This window comes from Melozone crissalis, unplaced genomic scaffold (assembly GCF_028551555.1).
Source record: "Melozone crissalis strain CALT ecotype California unplaced genomic scaffold, PUWL_Pcris_2 ptg000057l_1, whole genome shotgun sequence".
In the NCBI taxonomy this organism is placed as follows: domain Eukaryota; kingdom Metazoa; phylum Chordata; class Aves; order Passeriformes; family Passerellidae; genus Melozone; species Melozone crissalis.
Genome location: NW_026535835.1, coordinates 9,121,610 through 9,144,295, shown reverse-complemented (window position 1 = coordinate 9,144,295; position 22,686 = coordinate 9,121,610). Strand labels below are relative to the sequence as shown.

The following is a 22,686-nucleotide window of genomic DNA, read 5'->3' as shown; positions in this document are numbered from 1 at the left end:
TTTCTGTGGCACAGGGGACTGCAGGTCTTACCTTCAGGGTCATCTCTGATGACCAGGAGGCCGTTCCTGCACACCACCTTCCCAGAGGAGGCATCGATAAATATTAGGGAAGGAATGTTGGAGACTCTGTACTTGTTCCACAGCTTCAGCTGCAAAAGAGATTGGAAAGGGAGATAAGGAAGGTAAACTTGGCTGTGTGAAGAGGAAGATTTTGGAGCATTAGCATCTTTCAGAGCAGAGGTGAGAGGTGAACAAAGAAAAAGAGCTGGTGCTTCAGGGATGAGTGTGAAGGAATGTGAGGATGGTGAGGGCCCAGAGACCCTCACCATCACCACCATCCCCTCAGGACCTCAGGGGAGACCCCTGTGTTTCTCCCACCTTCTGTGGGCTTGCCTGTGAGCAGAGGCAAAGCTTCTCTTCCTTCTGCTTTTACCTCTTTGCAAGTAAAATGGGGATAATACTTGCCATGCTTTGAGCTCTTTGTTTAGAAGACATGGTAAGCACAAATACTTTTAATGCCACTGCTCTGAAGCAATTTGTAATGCTTCCCTGGCTGTTTCCTCCCCTCCCATTTCCATGTTCGTTAAACAAACCAGCAACCCCTGCCAAGACACAGCCAGGCTGAGCACAAGGCCAACACACAAAAAAAATTATTTTTCTGTAACTGGGGCTTCCCGGGTTTGTTCCCAGGAGCTGATTAAGGGTTTTGACATCAGCCTGGGGGCCCAGCTCATCCATCCTGCAGTGCCAGCTTTGCAGGCTGATGGCCTCATTTTGGGCATCCCAGTCTGGATGGGGCTGTGTGCTGGTCACTGCAGCGAGCTCCGTTCTGCACAGCATCGGGACAGAGCCCTCTGGGTGTCACACACTGCTGGGCTCTCATTCCCCAGGATATGCTGCTGGCACAGGATCATTTAGAGCTTAATTCATGCACAGAAGCTGGCTGGGATGAGGAGGAACAGGAGCAGCAGCTGCTGGCACAGCCCAGCCTGCAGGTGTGGGCTGGCAGAGCTGCTCTCCCCACCATGCACGGAGGAGCTGCTGCCATCACCTCCTTTTCCTTCCATTTCTCCAAGCATTTCAACCCAAACAGCCCAGCGGTGAATTATCAAACTCTCAAACTAAAGCCAAACCATAACCAAGAGCCAAATGGGGAAGGAAACTAATCTCCACCTTCCTCTAACATCAAGCTCTGCTCTGCAAAGCCCCTCGGGCTCTGTGTGTTTACAACGTGCTCCAGTCTGGAGAATAAACACAGAGGGGGCACTGGAGCAGCACAGAGGGGGCCCACCAGTGCCAGCCAGTACAAGAGGCAGAGAAACCATCATGTGCTGCTGTTTCCCTCAGTATCTCACAGAGAAACTGCACCCACATGTTCCCAGAGGAACAACTCTGCAGATGGCTGTTCCTGATTTGCAAAGAGAGGCAACCCCATTTCCCGAGATGGGAATGATCTGGGGACATGGAGAGAGGCAAGGTTTGGTGTCCTACCCCCCAGCCTTCCATTTCCAACAGACATATTAATGGATTCACAAACCAAATGGCCCTGGGCATGAAAAGAATAAAGAAACTGTACTCAGTGCAAACCAGCCCCCTCACAATGACTGTGCTCAAACCACAGAAGGTAAAATCCACTTCTGTGAAGTTTAAAGGGTGGAGGAAAGCTCTTTATAAGGATCACAGGCATTTAACAGGGTGCTGCAAACAATAAGGAAATTACAACTAGCAATCGGATCGTTCTCTTTAAATAGTTGCTTACATTACACTTCATTTTGCCAAGTCCTTTGTATACAGAAGCAGCTCCCCCGGGGCATCACGGTGGGTCCTGGCCGTTTTGCTTGGCTGGGGAAGGAGCACGGTCTGCACTCTGGAGCCAAGAGGCTGCAAGGACTGGCTGTGCTCAGAGAGATGGGGATAACAGCAAACCAAACCTGCCCAAAGCACTGCAGCAAGCGTGGCATGGCTGGCTCCACGCAGTCTATGAGGTCCAGCACATGTGGCAATTCTTGCCAACAGTTGGTCCTGGGTGTTCTCAGGATGTGTAAACCATCAGGCCCCACTGGACACAATCTGCAGGCACTGCTCTTGGCTTCCCAGACATGGATGGCACAGGCAATCTGCAATCCAGACACTCTGTCCCCAAGAAATCAGGAGCTGCCACTTCTCACTCATCAGTGAGGGTCCACAGGAGAATGCCTCAAGCAAGCATCAAGCCAGGTGTGTGACAAAAGGGTCAAAAAGCATCAAAAGAGGTCAATGTGACATCTCCTGCTGCTGGGGGAGCACGTCCATCACTGAGCTCTGAGACCTGAACCTGAAGAACATCATGTCCGGCTCAGTCACACCTTGGGTGAGTGAGAAAAACAATTCAAATGGAAAGGTTTGTAAAAGCTCTCAGACACAGCCCACCAGCCCAGGCAGCACCAAACCAAGTTCCAGAGCTTCACACAGGCTGAGCAGCACTTCCTATTTTTAACAGATTTGCTGCCTGGGTTATCACTGAAACGCATCACACAACACCAGTGAACAAACACAACAACTGCACATAAAGCAACTGGAACTGGGCTGCCATTTGAAGCCTTCTATAAAAGCCTTGAATTGAAGTTAGTGGTCTCGCTGCACTAACCATATTAATTCCATCCAGGAATGTGCTGTTTAAAGTGGGAGCAGTTTGCTTGATGAGTCCCCTGTGCGCCAGGAAAGCTGATGGGGAATGAGAAACGCACGCGCCGCAGGAGGAGCGCCAGGATCTACCACAATTCCCACCACCCTGGCCCTCATCTGCCAGATTCCAGCCTTTCCAGAGCCTGTCAGACATTTGGGAAGGAAGCCTGATGGCTCCTTTTACTGCAGGTCCGACCTGAAAGAGCAGAACCTTGATAGGAAACGGGCTGGTTCATTTTAGCCAAGCTGAAGACAGATCTCCATGGGATTCCCACGCTGTGCCTTTATTCTGCACCCAAACTACAGCTCCCAGCAAGGACATCTGATCCCCACCTAAAACCACTGGGATGACCCAACCTGTCTTGTGGCAAACCATTGTGCCAGTTAGCTTTTCTCAGGATAAAATGCCAGGGATTTGCACATGGGAAGGTTCTGCAAAGGGGACAGGCTCAGCTTCCACCCACTGGTTGTGGTCCATGCAGAAAGGGAAATCCAGGAGAAAAAAGGCATCTCCGGTATGGGTACCTGCACAACCACACACTTCACAAAGGATTCTGTGTCAGGCTGGGTGTGGGATGCAGAAAGCAAATTACAACTTGCTGTGAGACTGTGGCTGATGGGATGATAGCTCAGGCAGCGCGGCAGAGTGCTGCCTCAGCAACTCTGAAAAGCTGTTTTTCCTGCTGTGAAGAGGATGACACAGAAATAACATACTCCACACACTCTAAGGATTTGATCATCCATTTAAAGAGGGGATCTCTGCTCTGCTTCCCAACAGCTGTTGCAAATCTGTGGGATCAAGCCAAAGCTAACACAGATGTGGAAATAATCTACGGACTATTCAGCCTGAAAGCAGCTGATCCTCCTGCAGTGCTCTTCTCTACTGGTTCAGGCCTGCTCCAGTCACTGCTCACCCCAGGACACCCACTGGAGAAGGAGTGAGGAAATGCAGCCCCTCACAAGGCTCTGTGCAGGCTGAGCAGCCTTACAGAAACTTCCCTGGCTCCTGTGCAGGTGGTTTAGTGCAGCCGTCCAGTGGAAAAACCAGAGTCACCAGATTCCTCTGGAAACTTTATCCCTGCACTAAAGCATCACCATGACATCCTGGAAACCACAAAGCCTGGGGGCTCCATCCACAGCCAGCTGGGAGAGGCTTTCAGAGATCACTCATGATCTGAGGGCTGATCTCCAGACACTGATCCCCAGACATCGACCATCAGCAGCACAAGGCTGCTCTCCCCACCAGTACAGGCTCCATTATTCCCCTCATCCTGAAGATTGGGAATTCCTGGCTGAGAGGCTGGGGAGACATTTGCAGACAGCCACAGTAATTTTTCCAGATAAAGGTGTCAGACAAGAGGTCTCCCCAGCGTCCACGGCTGTTTCTGTGCGGGGCTGGCACCCGGCCGGGGAGGATGAAATCCCCTCCTGCTCTGCTCCTTCTGCTGGGGAAGGGATACCCCACTTCCAACAGCTGCCAGGTGCTATTTTTGGTTGTGCTGATTGATTTATCAGTCCTGCTCGCATTCACTGGCTCACATAAATCCTGAGCTGCAGCAGTGAATGCTGGCAGAGACAAAGCACAACTGCCTGCAGCGCACTGAGCCCTGGCTGCTGGGAAAGTGGTGCTCCCACCCTCCTTGGGGGCTGCATTTCTCTGCTGCTGTGTGAAACTGGACCAGAAAAGCTCTCACACTTCCCTCTTCCATTGCATATGGAGCTGACTCTGCCCAGGGATGCCTCTACTCATCTTGCAACTCATACTTCTGCCCTGACCAGTGACAAAAGACAAAGCCAGTTAAAATACTCAAAGGCAGCAATAAATTAACATATTCCTGCTGTGGACGGCTGCTGCTTTGTACTAGCACAAATGTAAAACCACTTTTCTCAAAATTCACTCTTAGATGCAATGGAGAGTTCTGGTGAGGCATTGGAAAGATCTCAGCTTCCCACAGCCCCATGAGTGACCATGTGGGAGCACAGAGGGGTTTCCATTACAGCATGGGCTCAGCTCTTGCTTGTCTCTCATTCAAGAGCCAAAAGCTGAAATATTAAATCTGTCTGAGGAACACATGAGCAGCTCTCAGGTGGAAAAATGCCCTTGGTCCAGGCTGCAGGGACCAGCAGAGCTCAATATCCAGCTCTGCCACCCAGAGCAGCTCCAAGCCGAGATATCCACGGCCATTCCCAGTGCTCCAGCGCTGCGGGAACCCCTCTGTCCTGGCTCACTGACAGTGTTAAACTGCAGCTTTTACATCGTGCCTTAAAGGGTTTACAAGCACCAGGGGCCACCCAGGCTCTGCAGACAACAGGCTGCTCCTCTCCCCGTCGATTTAAATCTACTTCACGCCTGTCCTTACGACTCAAGCTCAGCTTGGACAAAAGCTGCTCTTGCAGCCCTCCCTCACTGCTCCTTTTCCTTTTCCATCAGGGAAGCCCCCGAGCAGAAGGAGAACACGGTGAGGGAGCAACACAGAGCCAAGCAGAGGGGGGAGACCAGATGGTGCACGCCAAGGTCTGACCCTGTGACACGGAGGAGACCGAGCGAGGCTTGGGATAAATTAATGTCCATTGTGCTCTTGCTCCTCTCTGAAAGTAAATCAAAATCTAATTACAAAACACAATGGTGACAGAGATGTCTGCTCCGGGAGCGTTAATGAGCTGAGGAGGGAGGATTTGGAATTGTAATAAACGAGATTGATGTGAACAGCTGAGACAGACAGCATGGGGCACAGGGGCTGTGGGTCCATGCAGACCCCATTGCTCCCCTCCCTGTGCACCCTGCCTGCAATGGCTGAAAGCCCAGTGAAACCCAAACACTGTCCCCTGGCACTCGCAGCACCTGCTGGGGACATTCCAGCAACACGACTCAGTGCAAGAAAAAACATAAAGAAAATCAACCCAAAAGTTCTGCTTGTCACTTCCATCCTCTCCATGGTGGGAGATTGGCACAGCACAGTCCAGCTTGTGGCTGCCCACATCGCCCCACAGCTGCTGGGGGGACAGGGCACACCCTGGGCTTTTGTTCCTCCTGACCAGGGAGCACAGCAGCAGCAGGTTTGGAGGTGAAGCAGAAGGAAACCCTCTCTGTGGGTTTCTGGCATGGCCAGAGAGCTGCTCTTTGTTCCCTGAGGAGCTCCACAGTCAAAACCTGCCATGAGGAACCTGGGCCAGCCCAGCCTCATGTCCTGGCGTTTCCTCCCATCCTCTTCCCTCACCACCCTGTTCCCCACACTGGCTGCTGCTCTTTGCAATTTCCCAGGCTGTGCCATCCCAGGCACGGAGAGCTGAGGGTTTTGTTTGAGGGCAAGGCAGCGAGGCTGGCTCTGAGCACAAGCTGCCTGCTCTCCCCCTGACACACACACAGCCTGACAGGCTGGATCCTCCGCAGCCCACAGCTGATAGGAAAACATTTAATTTGAGCAGAGCTGAAGAGCAGTTAACATGATGTATGGAGAGCAAAGCCCCAGGGCCCTCAGCAGACACGGGAGCTGGCCTGGTTGTTTTACATTGCAGGTTTCAAAGAGGTGCTGGGATGGCAGCTTGATTTGATCTCAGGATCAGGAGGAAGCAGCATTTGACTAAACACACAGATAACAACACAGGCAGGAAATCAAGCTGGGAGGATGCCACCAGACAGGCTGGTCTATCTACACTATGAGGATGCTTTTCATAAATATATTTTTTTCAGTTGTTCCTCAAATTGTATTCAACAGCCCAAAGAATGCAGAATTTAAGGATGCAGCATTGAACCTAGGACTAGGAAATACATCTCCATGTATATCCAATAAATGGGGTTTTTTTCCTCCATGTGCAAACCATGCTTTACCTCTTAAAAGGAGGCTTGCACATAAGCAAGGTATTTAATAAACATTTTTCTTTCTGCAAAAACACAAAAAGCAGTGAGGGCAGTGGGAGTTAAAATGTATGTGGGAAAAATTTAAGACACATGTAGAAGTATATCATCCATGACCCCTATACATTACTCCCCCAAATGACTAACACTGAGTAAGAAATAGCTATGTAAACAGAAAGGCAATAAGAAAAAATAATAATTTCTGTCTATGGGAAAGGGATATTTTCCCATCTGTTTATAGGAAAGGCGAGGGGTGGGGCGGGAGTCTGGGATGTTGAATTGGAGTTCAGGGCCTCCCTTGGTCCCATGTCTCATCTGTCACTGGAAGTGGGACAGTTGCCAGAACATGGGTTTCCTACCCACTGCCTTTGCTGCTACTGTTCACTTGAGTGCTGGCAGTAATCTCAAGGTCAAACACCTTGCAATCCCAGATCATTAAGAAACAAACACTCCTGAAAAGCCTTGAGTTAAAACAGAGTTCCCACCAAACACAAAAGCCTTTTAAATCAGCAGGGAAATCGAGATTTGTTTTTTTGTTTTGTTTTGTTTAATGCACACAATGAGGTATTAGTGAGGTTTCTGTTTTGTTTTCAGTGGTTAATCCGAGAGGGAACCTTACACAATCGGACCAACAAAATCCTGGAAAACAATGGAGCATTTGTTAGCACTGTAACACACCCTGGGGAGTGAGGCAGCCAGGAGCCTCCCAAGCATCGACAAGGCAGCACCAGGACATCCCCCAGACCAGCTACACAAAAGATTCCTGTAAAACTACCAAGACATCACAGACACCCCCTTGTGCCCACTGCTGCTGAGGTACCCACTGAGTGGATGGCAAATTTGCTTTTCCACAGCACCTTTTGAAATGCAAAAGCTCATCCATCACATCACAGTGATGCTTCCTCCACTCAACACAGCTCTTGCATCACTGCAGACACTCAGACTGTTTGAAAGCAGCTGATCTCAGGATGCACTGGCTGGGGTTGGTCTGATCCTCCCTACAGCTGCATCCATCCCGGTGTCTCAGAGCCGACAGCACTGAACCTCATCTGGCAGCACTCCTGGCTTGCAACCCAAGGAGGATTTTCATGCAAAGGTTACACAGCTGCAGAGCTACAAAGGCCACAACCACAGCCCTGGCTGCGGGGGCAGCTCTGGGCTTTGCATGCAACAGGCTCTGCTCCCAGCTCAAGAGATTCACTCTGTAACCACAGATCCAAATATGCCAGCAACTAACCAGAGCCAGGTGCTCTCAAGCTCCAGCTGGAAAGAGCAATCCCTGCCAGTGACAGCTCCGAGTAGTCCTGCTCCTCCTCTTTTTGGGGTGGAAGGGATCCCACAGCCTGTGCCAGCCTGGAGCAGCCACAGTGCTCATGGGGACTTCTCCTTTGGAGCCCCAAGTCCGTCCTGAGCAAACATCACACCAACAAAACTGCTCTGGGCAAACCCCTGATGATAATGATGTGTTTTCAGGGCCTCTGTGCCCTCCTATCACACTTCACCAGCAGAGCTGAGCCCCAGAGCTGTGCTGGCCTGAGCCAGCACTGGGTGCCCTGAGGGGAACAGCATTCAAGGGAGGTGTGACATGGGCAGGACAGATGTAACACAGGCTGCTGGAAAATGCTCCTCTGCTGAGCACTGCCCTCCCTCCTGCTCCCCAAAGTGACACAGCCCCTCGGCAGAAAGGCTGGAAGTGTAAACCTGCCCCAGCCAATGATCTCTGAATGGGAAAATGCCACTGAGAGTCCCACGTTTGCAATTAATCACCTGCACATATGAAAAACCAGGGCAGAACAAAGCTGCCCAGAGCTCAGATGCACCAACATCTCAACTGCAGCACAAACCAGCAGGTGGAAAGTTGGAGAAGCCATTTCTTCACCCATTCCTTCTGCAGAGCAGCTTTTCCATCACGCAGTGCTCCAGCAAAGCTGGGGAGCAGGGAAGGGAGGGAGAGGGAAAGGAGCAGAGTCATGGTATGGGCTGGGCACAGAGGAAGGGGAGGGACAACCAGTATGGGGCCAGCAGCCAGGGCTGAGGGGTTTGTGACACACACACACACGGAGGGCCAGGTGCAGGGCCAGAGAGGGAACCCGATCTGTCCCTGAAACCCAGCACCGAGCCACAGGAGGCCCCTGGCTCCAGAGCCACCGAGCAGGGAGGAATGGGACAGCAGCCTGCAATCCCTCCTCTTCATTTTAAGGCACTGCGAAACAGCCAAACCAGCTAAGAAGATGAACATGGACAGTGAAAAATCAGTAGCAAGTCAAAAGCTCCACGGATGGAAGTCAGAAAATAAAAAGTTTCCCAAGGAGCCAAGAGCCTGCAGGCAGCATATGGAGGAAGAGAGAGCCTTGGCCACCGTGTCCCTCCTGCCACCATGGGCATGGCACAGACAGCCATGCAGAAAAAAGGAGCTGCTGCCAGGAACTGGTGAAATGTGAATCCCACGGGGGTGTTCAGAATGTCAGATAAGATGCAGAGTATTCATCCCCTCTGCTGACAGCCAGCCCCAGCTGGAGGGGGAGGCTCGGAGACCGCAGGATTCAGAGAGCCAAGGATACCCAACACCAGCTCTGCCACTGAGCCTGGGTCAAGAGCAAAGCAGGTGACACAGAGGGATGGGTGGCAGGAGGGCTGCCTCATGTTTTTGGTGAGAATAAAGGAGATTCTGTGCTAAGAAAAAGCAAATTGTGTGTTCTTTAAAAACATGCCGAAAACTTCTGTGCGCTGGCAGCAACCCTCCTCAGATGGGGCTGTATTTCAGCTGTTACTATATTCAGTTTGTAAAATGCTCTGGGATGATAAAAATCACTCCAGAAACAGTCACTAAAACTCCTTCCAGGAAATAGATTCACAGAGTCAGAGAAAGCCTGGTGTTTTTACAAGAGCTTCTACTAGAAAAAGACCAAAGATAAGCAGCAAGTTTTGCTTCCTTGTCTTTTCAGCAATAAAAAGGGAGCTGTGCTGGGGTTTATTTGATTCTGCAACATACAAAACCACCATCAGTTGTTTCCTCAGAGAGTAGCCTGACTTGAAATGGACAGATAACACCCCTCAAATCACCTGGAGTTGAAGGCTTTCTGCCTTAGTCAAGCTCTGGATTTGTCTGCTTGCATTCTTGTTTTATCCTGCTGCTTTCCATGATTATTGAATTGTCCAGAAGATGATCCCAGGTTAACTAAATCCATGCTGCAAGAACAGAGATTTTATCCAGGAAAAGCACCGTGGGAGCGCAGTCTATCTTCCCATCCCCACTGCAGCCTCAGTGCAAGGAAGGAACTTGTTTGGAGCTGGATGAGCCACAGGAAACGCAAGCAAATCATCCACTTGTGTCCAAGTGCCTTTTTCCAAGGATCTGCCATGAAGTTTCAGGCTCAGTCACCCCTTCCCCACCCCTGGGTCAGAACTGATTGAATGCAGCCACCGAGTCAAACTCCAACACACTCATCTCGTTTGGCAGCTCTGCGGTTCCGCTGCGAGCTCCAAGCCTTCCCCCTCCTCTCCCTCTCCCTCCTCTCCCTCAATTATCTTGCTTCATCTTTATTCTGTTTCCAGGAATACTTAGCAACAGGCTCTTGCAATCAGCCACCGGCAGGCAGGATCTGAGGAGGAGACTGCAGTTGCGATGACCTTTTGCTACACTCATGCAAATTTTAAAGAAAGTATGTGAACAATTTGCCTTTTAAGTATCCTCTGCTTACATTCACCGGGAGTTAATTCTCCTTCTCTCCTCAGAGGCATCAGAAACACCAGATTTTCTGATTTTACACTAATGAGAACAAAACCTGCGGCTTAATTCCGGCTTACTTTGTGGGATTTTTTTTTTCTGTATCTCACGCTGTGAGGAGAACCTGAAGGGGCAAAAATTAACATGTGACACCTAGACCTCAGGTCTCTCAGGCTTTTCCTCCTGTCAGCAAAAGCCAAGTGTGGATTCAGGGCCCATCCCAGCAGCCAAACTGGTCCTGAGAAGGACGAGATGCTGTTGGCTCCTGTTGGTGAGGAGCAGCTTTCACTGCTCACCACCAGAGACTTCCATCCCAGGGCAGCCCCAGGGCATGCCAGCAGCCAAACATTGCCTCAGCCTCCCAAGCAACCACAGCGTTTGTGATCTCCTTAATTAAAGGCAGCAGATAAAGGCTGGGACAGTGGTTCGGGACTCTCATTCCCATGGGACTCCTGGAGTGCTCCTGCCAAATCCAAGCACTTTTCCAAGCTACGTCCTCCAAAGCAACAGACTGACCGCCACAGGGCTCTGGGAGGGCAACACTGATGCTGGATGGATGGAAATGGGTAAATAAGAAGCCTGGGTTTGGAAAACCACAGCAACAAACTCACAGCAGCCGTTTTTACAGCCACCCCAATGGGTGCTGGCATGGGAGAACAGGCAGCAGCCTTGATTTTCATCAGATTTAAATCAAATCCCCAAAGCTTTCCAGCACTTTCCCTGTCACTCAGTAATTTTCTCACATCCACAAACAAGTCTGGAGACAGCCCAAAGCACACACCAGGACAGCCAGTGCAGCTTGCAGGGCACAGGGCATTACTGCATTTAGTACTTTCTCTTTAAAACAAATACTCTGTGTTTGGAATAAAAAATCCTGTATTTCTTGCAGTGGCTAGAAGCTGAAGGGAGGGAATGGGTGAATACCCAGGTATCAAGGCAGGCAGCTCACCTCCTGCTTTCTGACTGGTGTTCATAACCAGGGAAAGAATTTGCAGGTCCCTGATCTGGGAAACAAACAAAACAAAAACCCCTCACAGATCTCTGATACTTCAGATGATCCTAAAAAGTATGATCTACTTCTTTTTCTTTTCCTTTAAAAAATGAAAAGTCTAAATAATCACATCACTGATCTGATTGCTGAGAACAGCATCTGGAACATCAATCTCTGCCTGAGACTGCAGAAGCTGCAGGAGAGCTCAAAGCAGCCAAGGCTGCCCTTGAACCAGATGCTGCTCACTCTTACAGCCTGTGGATCTGTGTGAAAATGATTAAACAAAATTGCTCCCTCTTTTTCCAACTTCAGAACTCAAATCTGTTTTCTCTTAGAGGGCAGATGCTCATTACACATCCCACAGCACATCAAAGGGCAGGAAGAGAAGGAAGGCAGCCACCCTGCCATGCAGCAGTGCCCAGGGTCCTGCCTGAGCAGCACCCACCACCTCCCCTCCCCAAACCCTTGCCTTGGGGTACAGAGGGCAAAAATCCCTCTTCAAGCTTCAGTCCCCACTTAGTGACAGCATCAGAGATGCCAATCAGGGGCTGTAGTTCCAACAGCAGCAAACAGCAGCCATGTGTTTTGTAGGGAATTCTTTTGGGGCTTCAAAAACTCCCGCTACTGCAGCACCTCAGGGAGCCCCAAAACTTGGGTATTTCTCCAATATTCCTTCCCCATCAGTGTTTGAGCATTCAGAACAGAACATGAGGGACCAATCCACTCCCAGACCTGTAACCCCCATCCAGATCCAACCAGCACCTTTTCAGATGCTTATTAACAAAATGAGAACACCGAGAGAGCATTGCAAAGGTGCCAGGGGGCTCCCAATCCCCCAGGAGAGGCTTGGCTGGATGTGACCTTAGAGGCACTAAACCCTGTGCCTTTAATGCCACACCTGATGGAAACCTCTGTGCTCAGAGGTGAAAGGCAGGTGACCAATGGGAGGCCTCATTCCCAGAGCCCTTCTCGTTTATTTTAGTTCAAAGAGCTCAGAAAACTCAAGGCAATCACTCAGCAGCTCGGATATTTGAGGAGGAGAGTGGGGAAGTGTGCCTGGGAAGCAGGAAGCACAAAGTCAGCTCCATCCAAGATCCAAGAGAGAGGAGTCACAGCCAGGCTCTCACTTAACAGCTTCTTCCAGGCAAGCCGCGGCCTCATCTGTCTCAATCTTTGACCACTGAGAGATGAAAACAATTTATCCTCATTCCCTGCCCTTACTGAGAGGTTACAAGAAACAAAACTAAACCAAAGATCAATGTTATAGCCCTTCTCAGGAAAACTCTGCCTGACCTGGACTTTCTCAGTGCCCTTTTATCTGCGAGTGTTTTGGCTAAAGCTTTGCCGAGGAAAGCCATGTGAGCAAGCCAGTTAAAAACCTGGTGCTTTCATGTTTATACAGCCAGCTAAGCAGCTCACTACAAAGGCTTTTATTTCAAGTCTCTCCTGACAAGCCAGCATGGATGAATTACATAATCTCCCAGGAATTATGATGCACAGGAGGAAAAAAAACTCCAATTCCCTAGGTAAGAACTAAGGGCTCAGAAACTGAGAACTGAAGGAAAAAGTCTGTACAAAAATCATCCCAAGATTAGAAGGCAACTTTGTGTACTAAAAAGAGACAGCAAAACCATCTGTATGTAGATGCAGATAAACTCATTCCCCATGGCTACCAAGAACTCAACAGGTCCACAGCTGAACACAGAAATATCTCAAAGGTCTCTCTTCTCCCAAATATCTTTATTTCCAGAAAAACCAATCTGAAACAAGCCCCTTGTTTGAAAAGCAGTGCAAGTGGGTACAAGCACGAGAAGAGATGAGCTTCCCAGTCTGAGAATGAATCACAGAACAGAATCATGGAATACCCTGAGCTGGAAGGGACCCACCAGCATCATCAAAGCTGCTGTCAATGGGGAGCATCCAAGTACAGCCTGAGTCCCCAGGTTGAACCAGGCTTCACACACTGGCTGTGTACTGAGCTGTGTTGGTTTTACATGCTGTGTGTGCAAGAGCCAGGAAAAATCCATCTTCAGTGTCATAACAAACCCTAAGGTAAACACAAAGGCAGAGCCATGCATGTTATTCAGTTAAACAGGCACATAAAGGAGAAGGCAGCCCTGGCCATGCATTTGCTCCTGATTTTTGTTGTTTCTCAGGGATCACACACAAAAACAGGCAGATGCTCCCTTCTCCAAGAACAAACCTGCTGCTCCTAATAAAAACTGAGAGTTTTGCAGAAGAAACCTGCTCTTCACAGCCTGTGCACTGCTCTCCCCCACCACTGAGTGAGAAAGGAGCACACCTTGGTCCCCTTGCAGACACAATGCCCCAGAGGCTGGCAGCTGGGATAAACCCCCAAACCCAGGGAATTCCCAAACTCTGAGACAACCAAACCAGAGCCAGCAGGTCTGTAAGGCTGCAACCCCACAGAGGAGTTCTGTCTTCAAGTTATGAAGTTTATGGTGTTTGCTTTGCACATTATAAACTACACATGTGGTTTTTAAGGTGGTGGACAAAAGAAGGGGTGTCTGAGGGTCCAGGTGCCCAGTCAGGCCAGGAAGCAAAGACAAAGGAAGAGTCCACCTACACATAACCTTCTACAGTTGGATTGGGTCTTCTGTGCTTTCTCCAGAAGTCTGAGCAGCTCCTCCCTGCACTGGGCAGAGCTGGAGCCTGACACATTAAATTCTGGGCACAGAGCTGGCGGCAATTTGGATTACTGACAGCTTCAAAAGGACCAGAAAAGCCCTTCCCGGGTAAGTAAGCTCTTGCTGCTCAGTTTGCTGAAGGGCATCAGGACAGCCTGAGCCAGCAGCTTTGCTGAACATTTCCAGACAGCCTGGAAACAGTCTGGCAGCCTGGCACCCAGCCTGCTCCTCCTTTTCCGTGCCAACAGGGACACGCGGATACGCAGGACCCGCCTTGGTACGGCAGCTCTGAGGGGAAGGGATGAGCAACTTCTACAGGACAGATTCTTCCACAGATTGTACAAAATTAATGATTTTTCAACTCTGTGCTAGCTTAGGAAATGAGAGATCTAAAGCTCCAAAGTTAGCCTGTTTGTAAAAAAAAATAAATAAATAAGCATGAGTCCCAGATTCTGTTCTGAATCTCAGGGAGTCAGCAGGTGGCAGATGGTCAAAGCCAGAATAAGGTTATTTCAGATCTGCAAGCTGAAATACCCCCCTCCATCCCCCCCCTGCAGATCTACAGGAGGGAAACAGGGAAGATTTAGCACCTGCAGCTTCAGGTTGTTGTGGTTACCTTTTAGCCCATTCAAAAGAATATTACAATGTGCTCCCCAAGGGAGTCCATAAATAGCAAAGGATTCTGCTCTAATCCCCTATCTACTCCTTTCTGGATAATATGGCATTTGGACAAGCACTGCCAAAACAAAGATTTATGACAAAGCTGAGAGTTTGCATGGCCAACACATGTTCTGAAAACTCAGGATTCCAAGGAATAAATAAAGCCTCTCCTAGGATATAGACAGCTCTTCAGTTATGGAAGATTCACACAGATACAAACTTGTTTCCAGGATTTCTGCCTCCCTCTCCCACACCAGGCAAAAGACAAGTTTATACTGATTTTCCCCAACACCAAAATCAACTGTTCCCACTGGGTGTTCTTGCTGAAACCACCACCACACAGTCACTTCCCATTTCTTTGCTAATACTTTATAACATCTATCAGCTATTACCTATCCAGCCAGCTTCAAACTTCTTTTTCTGACAGTGACCAACATCAAAGAGAAAAGAACTAAGGAAACTGCAGACTACAGGAACTATAAAAAGTACAGCTGATGAATGCTACAGTTTTACTGCTTCACTGGAGACACCAGCGAGCTGTGTGTTCTTAGAAGTTCCTCAGCAAATGGTGTATTAAAAAAAAAAATAAAACAAAAAAACCCAAATAACAGCAGCTTTGCAGAGTACTCAGTGCTACTGCAACTAGATTTTTGTATGGAAATGCTGAAAAGCACCTGGACAACAGAGCCAGTGTAACACACACGTGTGGCTATGAGGGGCTGACCAAAGCAGAACCAGTGGAAACAGAAAATTCAGTACCAAATGCAAACAAATATATTTTTCCCACCTGAAAATTCAAGGCAGTGAAGACACATCCACTCCCAGAGGGCCCAGGCAGGATTGTTTCCTGCTCCACACTCCCCAGGTGTGATTTTAAATTACTCACTGCTGGGGCTGTCACACACCTCCCTTGGGTGCCTGTACAAAGGCACAGATGAACAGTCAGGCACAGCAGCAGGGTCTGGGAGGTGCAAAATGAAAAAAGGAAAATGCAGTCATTTTTGACAAAGGGGAAGTGCTGCATCCCTGCCGAATCTCTGTGGTTGCCTGCACACCCTTTGGATCCTGGCTACTTGCAAGCAAAACATAAAACCAAGGATATTTGTTCTAAACCCACAGGCGGACACTGTGATTCTATTGAAGAAAAAAATACAACTGGCATTCATTCTAAAAACTTCCCACCACTGGGACTGGGATTCAAAACCAGCACTGGGCAGCCAGGCCAAAACACACTGAGAGCAGACGCCTGCAAAAGATTCCAAGGGTATTTAGTTATGTGGGTTTTAACAAAAATAAAATTAAATCCAATGTTTACAAAGGGAAAAAAAAAAAAGGCAGCTTCCCTAGGAGACAGTGCTGCAAACACCCTTTGCAGATAAGTCAAGACCTGTCTGAGGCTTCCTCGGGTTCCTGTGCCAGTGTGTGCAGACAGGGAAAAGGCAAAGCCAAATGCTGAGCAGGCAGCAGCTGCCTCCTCCCATCCTCGGGGCTGGCACTGGCTCTGAGGGGCAGTGAAGGGAAAACTCTCCATCCATCCATCCATCCATCCATCCATCCATCCTCTTCCATCAGGGAGCTGTGGCCAGGGGAGCTCCTGGGCTTGCACTGCTCTGCTTCTCCCGTCTCATCTCTGTCCAGGAAGAGACATGGTGGGCTAAAGCTGGACAAGGATTTACAGAAAGCCCCAGCTTCCCTCCTTGTGTGCTACAGCCAGCCCGATTCTGTAAACTTTTCTTTTTCCCTTAAGTAATTTTTCTGCAGCTGAGTCACACGCAGCTTCTGCCAGGAATTTTTATAATTACTGAATTAGAGCAAGGTTTTGCCTGTGCACGCCTGACAACATCTGCTGATGGAAGGGAGCTCTGCTCAAACCTTTGCAGAGCCCTGGAGGAGCAGGGCTGAGCGCTGCCCTTCCTCCCAACACCACCTCTCATGGGTGCTGCTCTTCTTGCTGCTCCTCCTGCAGAAAGCTTTGCAGAGAGTTTTGGGGGGAAGGAAATAAGCTGGAACAAAGCCCAAAGGGTGCTGAAGCAGAATGCTGGCTGCCTCTTGGCTCTCCAAGCCCCTTGCTGGAGCATCCCTGAGGCAGCACCCACAGTTATGTGCCTCTCTCTCCATCAGCTGCATAGCTGCAAAGCCATCGTGCGTCACATCTTCCTTGGACACAGACAACGGTGTCGAGTTCCACAAAACCACAGGAGAAAATAACTCCCTCCACCTCCTCCTTCAATGGACACGGGAGTTATTCTGCACGCCAGGCTCCAACACACAACACTGGTCTCCAGACTAAAGATCAAACACAAGCCAGGTTCAGAGATAAGCCAAAAGCAGACATCTGGCATTAGCAGCCTAAACTACACACTTCCTGGATGATCCAGAAACCTCCCACTTTATGCTACAGGTCAGAAATGCAAAGGAATTACCATGTTCAGCCTCCTCCTTGTTCCTGTTTGCTGCAGTGATGCCTGTGCCCTCCTGGTTCACCCAGTGCTGTCATTTATCCCGTGCTGCACCCAAAGGGCTGCATGAAGAACACAGCACAGCTGCCAAGCCCTGAGGAGCAGGGATGTGCAGGAAATGTGCTGTCTCTGTAGCTTTAATCCAGCCCACTTGCAGGGGTCTCTACAGCATGGCCACAGACCATGTGTGCACACAGCCCTGACGCAGTTAGAACCAGGAATAGATGCTCAGCTAGAGGGGAATTACTCAGCTCTGGGCTTCAGCTGGTTGTGCATGCACAGCACTCAGCTCTCTTCACTTCACACTTTTCATGTGCTGCTCCAAGGCAAAAATGAAGGCGTCTTGCCACTACAGACTGGGATTCTTCTCAAAGGGTTCTGAATTTATTTTCATAAAATCCTAGAGAACTACGTTCACAACACCTCGGGTTTACAGATGAAGAAAAGAGTTACAGAGAAGCTCTGGGCACCCAGTTCCAGAATCAGCCTCCAGCTCCCTTTTAAAAAATAAATAGCACGGAGAGGCATTTTAAATGTTTGACGTACAACTTCCCATGAGATCATCTGCAGCAGGAGCACTCGGCACTTCTGCAGCTCAACCCTCACCCTGGGGACCTGGGAAATCAAGTCCCTCCTTGTGTATGAAAAGCAATTTACCCAGCACCATCCCTGAGCCCTGCAGCAGCAGCAGAGCAGGAATTCCCATCTCCTTAAGCAGCACTTTATCCTCTCTTTTTCCATCACTTGCCTCACTCCCTTGCCTCCAAGCCTGTGAAGGGCTGAGGTTCCACACATGGAGCCCCATCCTTCACTGGGCTGCCTCAGCTGCCCTCCAGGAGCAGCAAGGGCAGGGGTGCCATGGAAAAATCCCATATGTGATCCCATAATTAGAAATGGCATTGTAATGTATACAGGGGGATGAATTAAGGTTGCAGAGGAATATTGTAAATTGGATGCACATTTCTTGTTCCATTTTACTGCTTTTTTTTTTTTTTTTTTCCCTCTCCCTTATTGGGCTTTGGCTGCACTTCAGATTAAGCTCCTAATAAGGGCTGGAATTGGATGAGATTTTTTTTCAGCCCATCAGATTGCAGCCTTCCAAGCCATTGAAATGAGATTCAAGCTGAACTTGAATTTTCAATAGTTTGGCCTAAAGGGGAGGGTGTTAACAACAGACCTGCCAACACCTTCTCCATACAAAATGTCTGAAAACATGTCTATACATCAAATGCTGCTCGGGCTCTGCTAGACAAAAGCCACAAAGCCAACATCTCAAATCCACTGCTGCCTTGCCCAGCTGGTTCTCCTGCCAGTGAAGCTCATACATTTTATTTTCTCTGAAAATCCACAGAACCTCTGTATTCTCTGGAGGAAAAGGGGTTTTCCCCCAGCAACACAAATGCTGTAGTTTCATTATGATAAATCAGGATTGGGATAAGGAGACATCAGGTAAATCAGGTGGACACACAGGATGCAGATACACACCAGTTCACCCAACACAGTCTACTTAAATTATACAGCCTCAAAATTAAAGATACTCCAATGACATGCACAGGCTTTAATCAAGACCTCTGCCAGTACACATTTTTAAATGCTGAAGTCTATTTTTTGAGGACATGAATGCTTCAGCTTCCATGCCACCAAAATTATTTCCATTTCACATCTCCAGTATGAACATCCATGGCCACTTTGGGCAGAGCAGGGAAGGTGCTCCTCTCCTTTGATGAGAAACAATAAGAGAAAAGGAATGATGGTTTCTTGAGCTGCATCCAAGGGAAAGTATGCCCTGCTGGAGTGCCTGGCAGGGCATCAACAGCAGTGGAAACTTCAGCTTTCAAAGAAATAATACTGAAGAAGGGGGTGGGAATATCATGTAGGAGCTGAGGTGACACTAATCCCATGGTCTGTTTTACAAACTGTCACTTCTCTCCAATGAAATTAAATCCTCTGCAGAAAAATCCTCTGGCTCCAACATCTTTTGGTAAGTAGAGCATAAACAGAATGAAGAAGAGCTCATAACTGAGCAGAAAATGGGTTCAGATGGGCTCATTACAGGCAGGAGAGTGGAGGGACAGCAACCTGACCACAGGGATTTTGCATTTTTCTTTGGATGGTCACTGTAGGATCTTTGAACCCCACCTGGCCAACAAGGCTCTTCCAACACAACAGGGGAAGGAGAGCAGGGTGGGAGAAAAGCACAGCAACTCCTGCAAAAAGGCCTGGACTTGATTATCAATTTATTTTCTTTAGGAACATTTAGCTAAGTGGGGAAGAAGCCTGTGGAGTCCTGCAGTGGCTCTTCCCAGGGAAGCTGGAATGAGGCCGTTCATTCCCCCGAGGAGCTGAGCAGGCTCAGCACAGCAGCAGGAGCTGCTCACACCAATATCCATTTCCCTGTCGGGAGCTGCCTTCACCAGCACAAACAAGAAACACTGAAAACGTGTGAGTGAGTGGCACTTTGAAATCAGAAGGTGTCTGGCAGCTCTGTGTCAGTGTGATGAACCCTCCAGGGCAATTACACACCGCTTCCTGGAGCGTGAAGCTCTGAACAAAGCAAATGCTGTGAGTAATGGTGGAGGAAAAAAAACCCACAAAATGGCATGGAAAGTGTTTGCCCAAGCTCATGTCAGGCACGACTTTTCTATCTCTGTGACACAATGTCCAGTCTGCTGAGCTACAGAAGTTGTTTAATTCTTTTTACAGTTTCCCGTTCTCAGCATTGCTCTGGCCGTGGATCCACAGCACCAACACTGATGCACCTTCAGCTACTGCAAGGATGACTGGAAGTATTTAACAGCTGAAGGGAAACACAGGTACAGCTTGTTTGCCTCTCATTTTTGAGGGCATTTTTTTTCACTTTCATTTTTTTTCACTCATTTTGAGCAGCTGTAGGTGGACACAGGCAGAGCACTGACTTGTGCAGGAGCAGCTCAGGCCAGGCACGGTCTCACTGACTGCAGAGCGACAGAGCCAACATCCACATGGATCCTGATTCTCTTAAATTCACCAAAGCCTCTCCAGGGCCAGCCTGTGCTTTTGCACAAGGCAGTTTATCCTCAGGGCCAGCAAATGCCATGTGAGATGCACACAGTGCAGCAAAGGGAAGGCAAAATCTGTAGCTGTGCTAATTGGTGGAGTAATTACAAAGTAAAATACCAAACTGAATACCACAAGTCTGAGAATGAGCAAAGAACCCTTTTCCTTTCTGGGAGCTGACTTTCCCCACCAAGAACCACCTCCATGGGCCCAGACAGATGTTTGAGCAGATGACCAAAAAATGTCAGGTATTTTTCTTTCCAATAGATTTGCATCCAGACAGGATGAAAAGCCCTTTCTCTTGAGCAATTGAGTTCTCCCCACAACAGACACGAGCTGGCATATTCTGAGCGTTTGGTATGTCAATCCCAATTAATAAAATAGTAATTGCTGCACCTAAGGGGTTCTCAGCTCCCTAAGAGGAAACACTTAATTCATACACAGATTTTCCTAAGCTTTACCACTACATACTTAAGACACGGATTGAGGGATGAATCACAACTTCAAATTCTTCACTACTAAGCCTGGCAATCAACACTGCCACTTTCTGGCAAAGAAACCCTAAAAGCCTTCACCTGTGATGTCATCTGCTAACAGATTTATGTCCTGGGACTCCTTCACTGAGGAGGCAGCTGGGTAACAGGATTTGTTCTGGATAATCCCTGCTCAGGCTCTCAGGAGGGGAGGAAACAGATGAAGATGCACTCAGCCAGAGATGGCAGCCACCACTTTTAGGGAATTTATTATGGCCCAGCCACCTGCCAGGTGTAAATCCCATTTCTAGCTTCAAGGCTGGAGAAGGCAGCGCCATGAAGACAGAAGGGAGGCGAGGGAAGTCTGCACTTCCCCTTCCAGATCCCAAAGCTGTGTGTCCACAAGGCAGGAGGCATCAAGCCTGGCCTGTCACTGTAGGGGAGAGGTAACACAGCCCTACATAACCAACTGCAGGGTAAGGACCATCTCCCTCAAATGCAATTTTCTGAACAGAGCCCGGCACAACAGACCCTGAGCCACCAGCAGGGCCATAAACTCTGCCTGGGGTTATTATTTTCATAATTAGAGGGATGGCAGCAGACAGAGGTGGTATTTGGTGGCCTCTTAACCTAGAGACTTACTGGGGTTTATGCAGATGACTCCACTTTTCCAGCAGCAAAGCCTGCAGCAAATCCTCGTGGGGACAAACATCAAACCAGGCTCTGGATGTGGCTCAACACAAGGGCACTGCTCGGTCAGCCAGAGCCAAAAGAGCAACACAAAACATGCAGAGCTCAGAGGGAGTTTAAGCTTTAAAACTGAGTAAACCCTGCAATTCAAATCTGGGCTGTCTGAAGCGAAGAGACTTTTCAGGTGAGGCACCACTCCTTGCTCCAGCCTGGTCCTCATGCCTCCCTCCATCCACCTGCTGCTCCCACACTCCAAAGCATCTCTTCCCAACCTCGGAGGCTCCTCCCAGCCTAACACATCCCCTTCTTTCCACCTGAAAAGCCACTGGTCCCACACAGCCAGCAGGGACATGCCTGCAGGGAAAGGCAGGGACGGCCACCTACTCTTCTGCTTTACAAGGCATCAATTAACTGGTTTAAAAACTGCCTCTCTAGGCAAAAACTCATCCTGGGAGCCACCAGGGTGACAAACATCTATTTTGTACAGCACCTAAGAGATAAACACCAATCGATGCCCTGGATGCTCCTGTCACACACAATAATTAAACCATCAGTCGGGACACAGCGAATTAAAGCAGACAGAGGGGGACAAAGGAATGAAACAGTTTCACTTGAATCCTCACAGCTTAACAAAAGCAAAACCAGGCCAGACCTATTGAGGAAAAAAGCAAAAGATAGAAGAAGTATTATTTAACAGTTGCTATTCCCAGAGAGAAAAGCAAAAAACTAAGTACGCAGCAAACCAGGATCAGGCAGGGAGGAAGGCAGGCACCAAAGGCATTGCCGGGCACACACAGGACACTCCTTTCTTGATCATGAAGAAAACACTGTAAGAGAGGTGGTTTGCACGTCTCCAAAGACAAGGAGGAGGCAAAATCGCTGGAACAGCAGCCCATAGCATTTTCCATTCCTTTAAGAAAGAAAGGAGTGGAAGCTGTGCCATACGTTAGCACTTAAGTAGTCCCTACCCTCAGTTTCCCACCATCTGTACAACTCTCTGAAACTCCCCATCTCATTTAATTTATTGCTGTGTGTCTCCGCCAAAATCAAAGGCCTAAATATCAGCAATCTTGGTGGGAGGCATCCAGCTGCTCCAGCTCATTGTAGGAACAAACCCCATTTGTGCAAAGTTGCATTGAGAAAGCCGGGCAGCAAATCTCCCTAGGAACAACTTCCCATGCTTTCAGATTAGCAGATCAAGCTGCAGGCATTAAGACCTTGCCCCTTCTCTATCTGTGAAGTCCAGGGCTTTAGGACACAAAAATGGGATTTTTTCTAACCGTGGAACGAAGCGATTTTGGAAGCAGCAGCAGGGGGCAGTGACTGAGGGAAGCAGAGCTCAATCTCGGGGTCATGTCCATGTGAGATGGGGCTTTCCTGGGAGGCTGGAGTGCTGGGACCTGGAAATCACAGCTCTGGCAGAGGCACAGCCCCACTCTGGTCACTCATCCAGCCCCTTCTCACCTCTGCTTCCTTGCCAGC

The 22,686-nt window shown here is 49.0% G+C and overlaps 1 protein-coding gene across 1 annotated transcript in view; it reads right to left on the bottom strand.

Annotated features, from left to right (window-relative positions):
• NXN (nucleoredoxin) overlaps window positions 1–22,686 on the bottom strand; it is a 46,966-nt gene that overhangs the window by 13,895 nt on the left and 10,385 nt on the right. Inside the window, exon 2 of the mRNA XM_054287097.1 lies at window positions 32–149. Within this exon, the coding sequence (XP_054143072.1) occupies window positions 32–149 (118 nt within the window). The remainder of the gene's footprint in view (window positions 1–31; window positions 150–22,686) is intronic.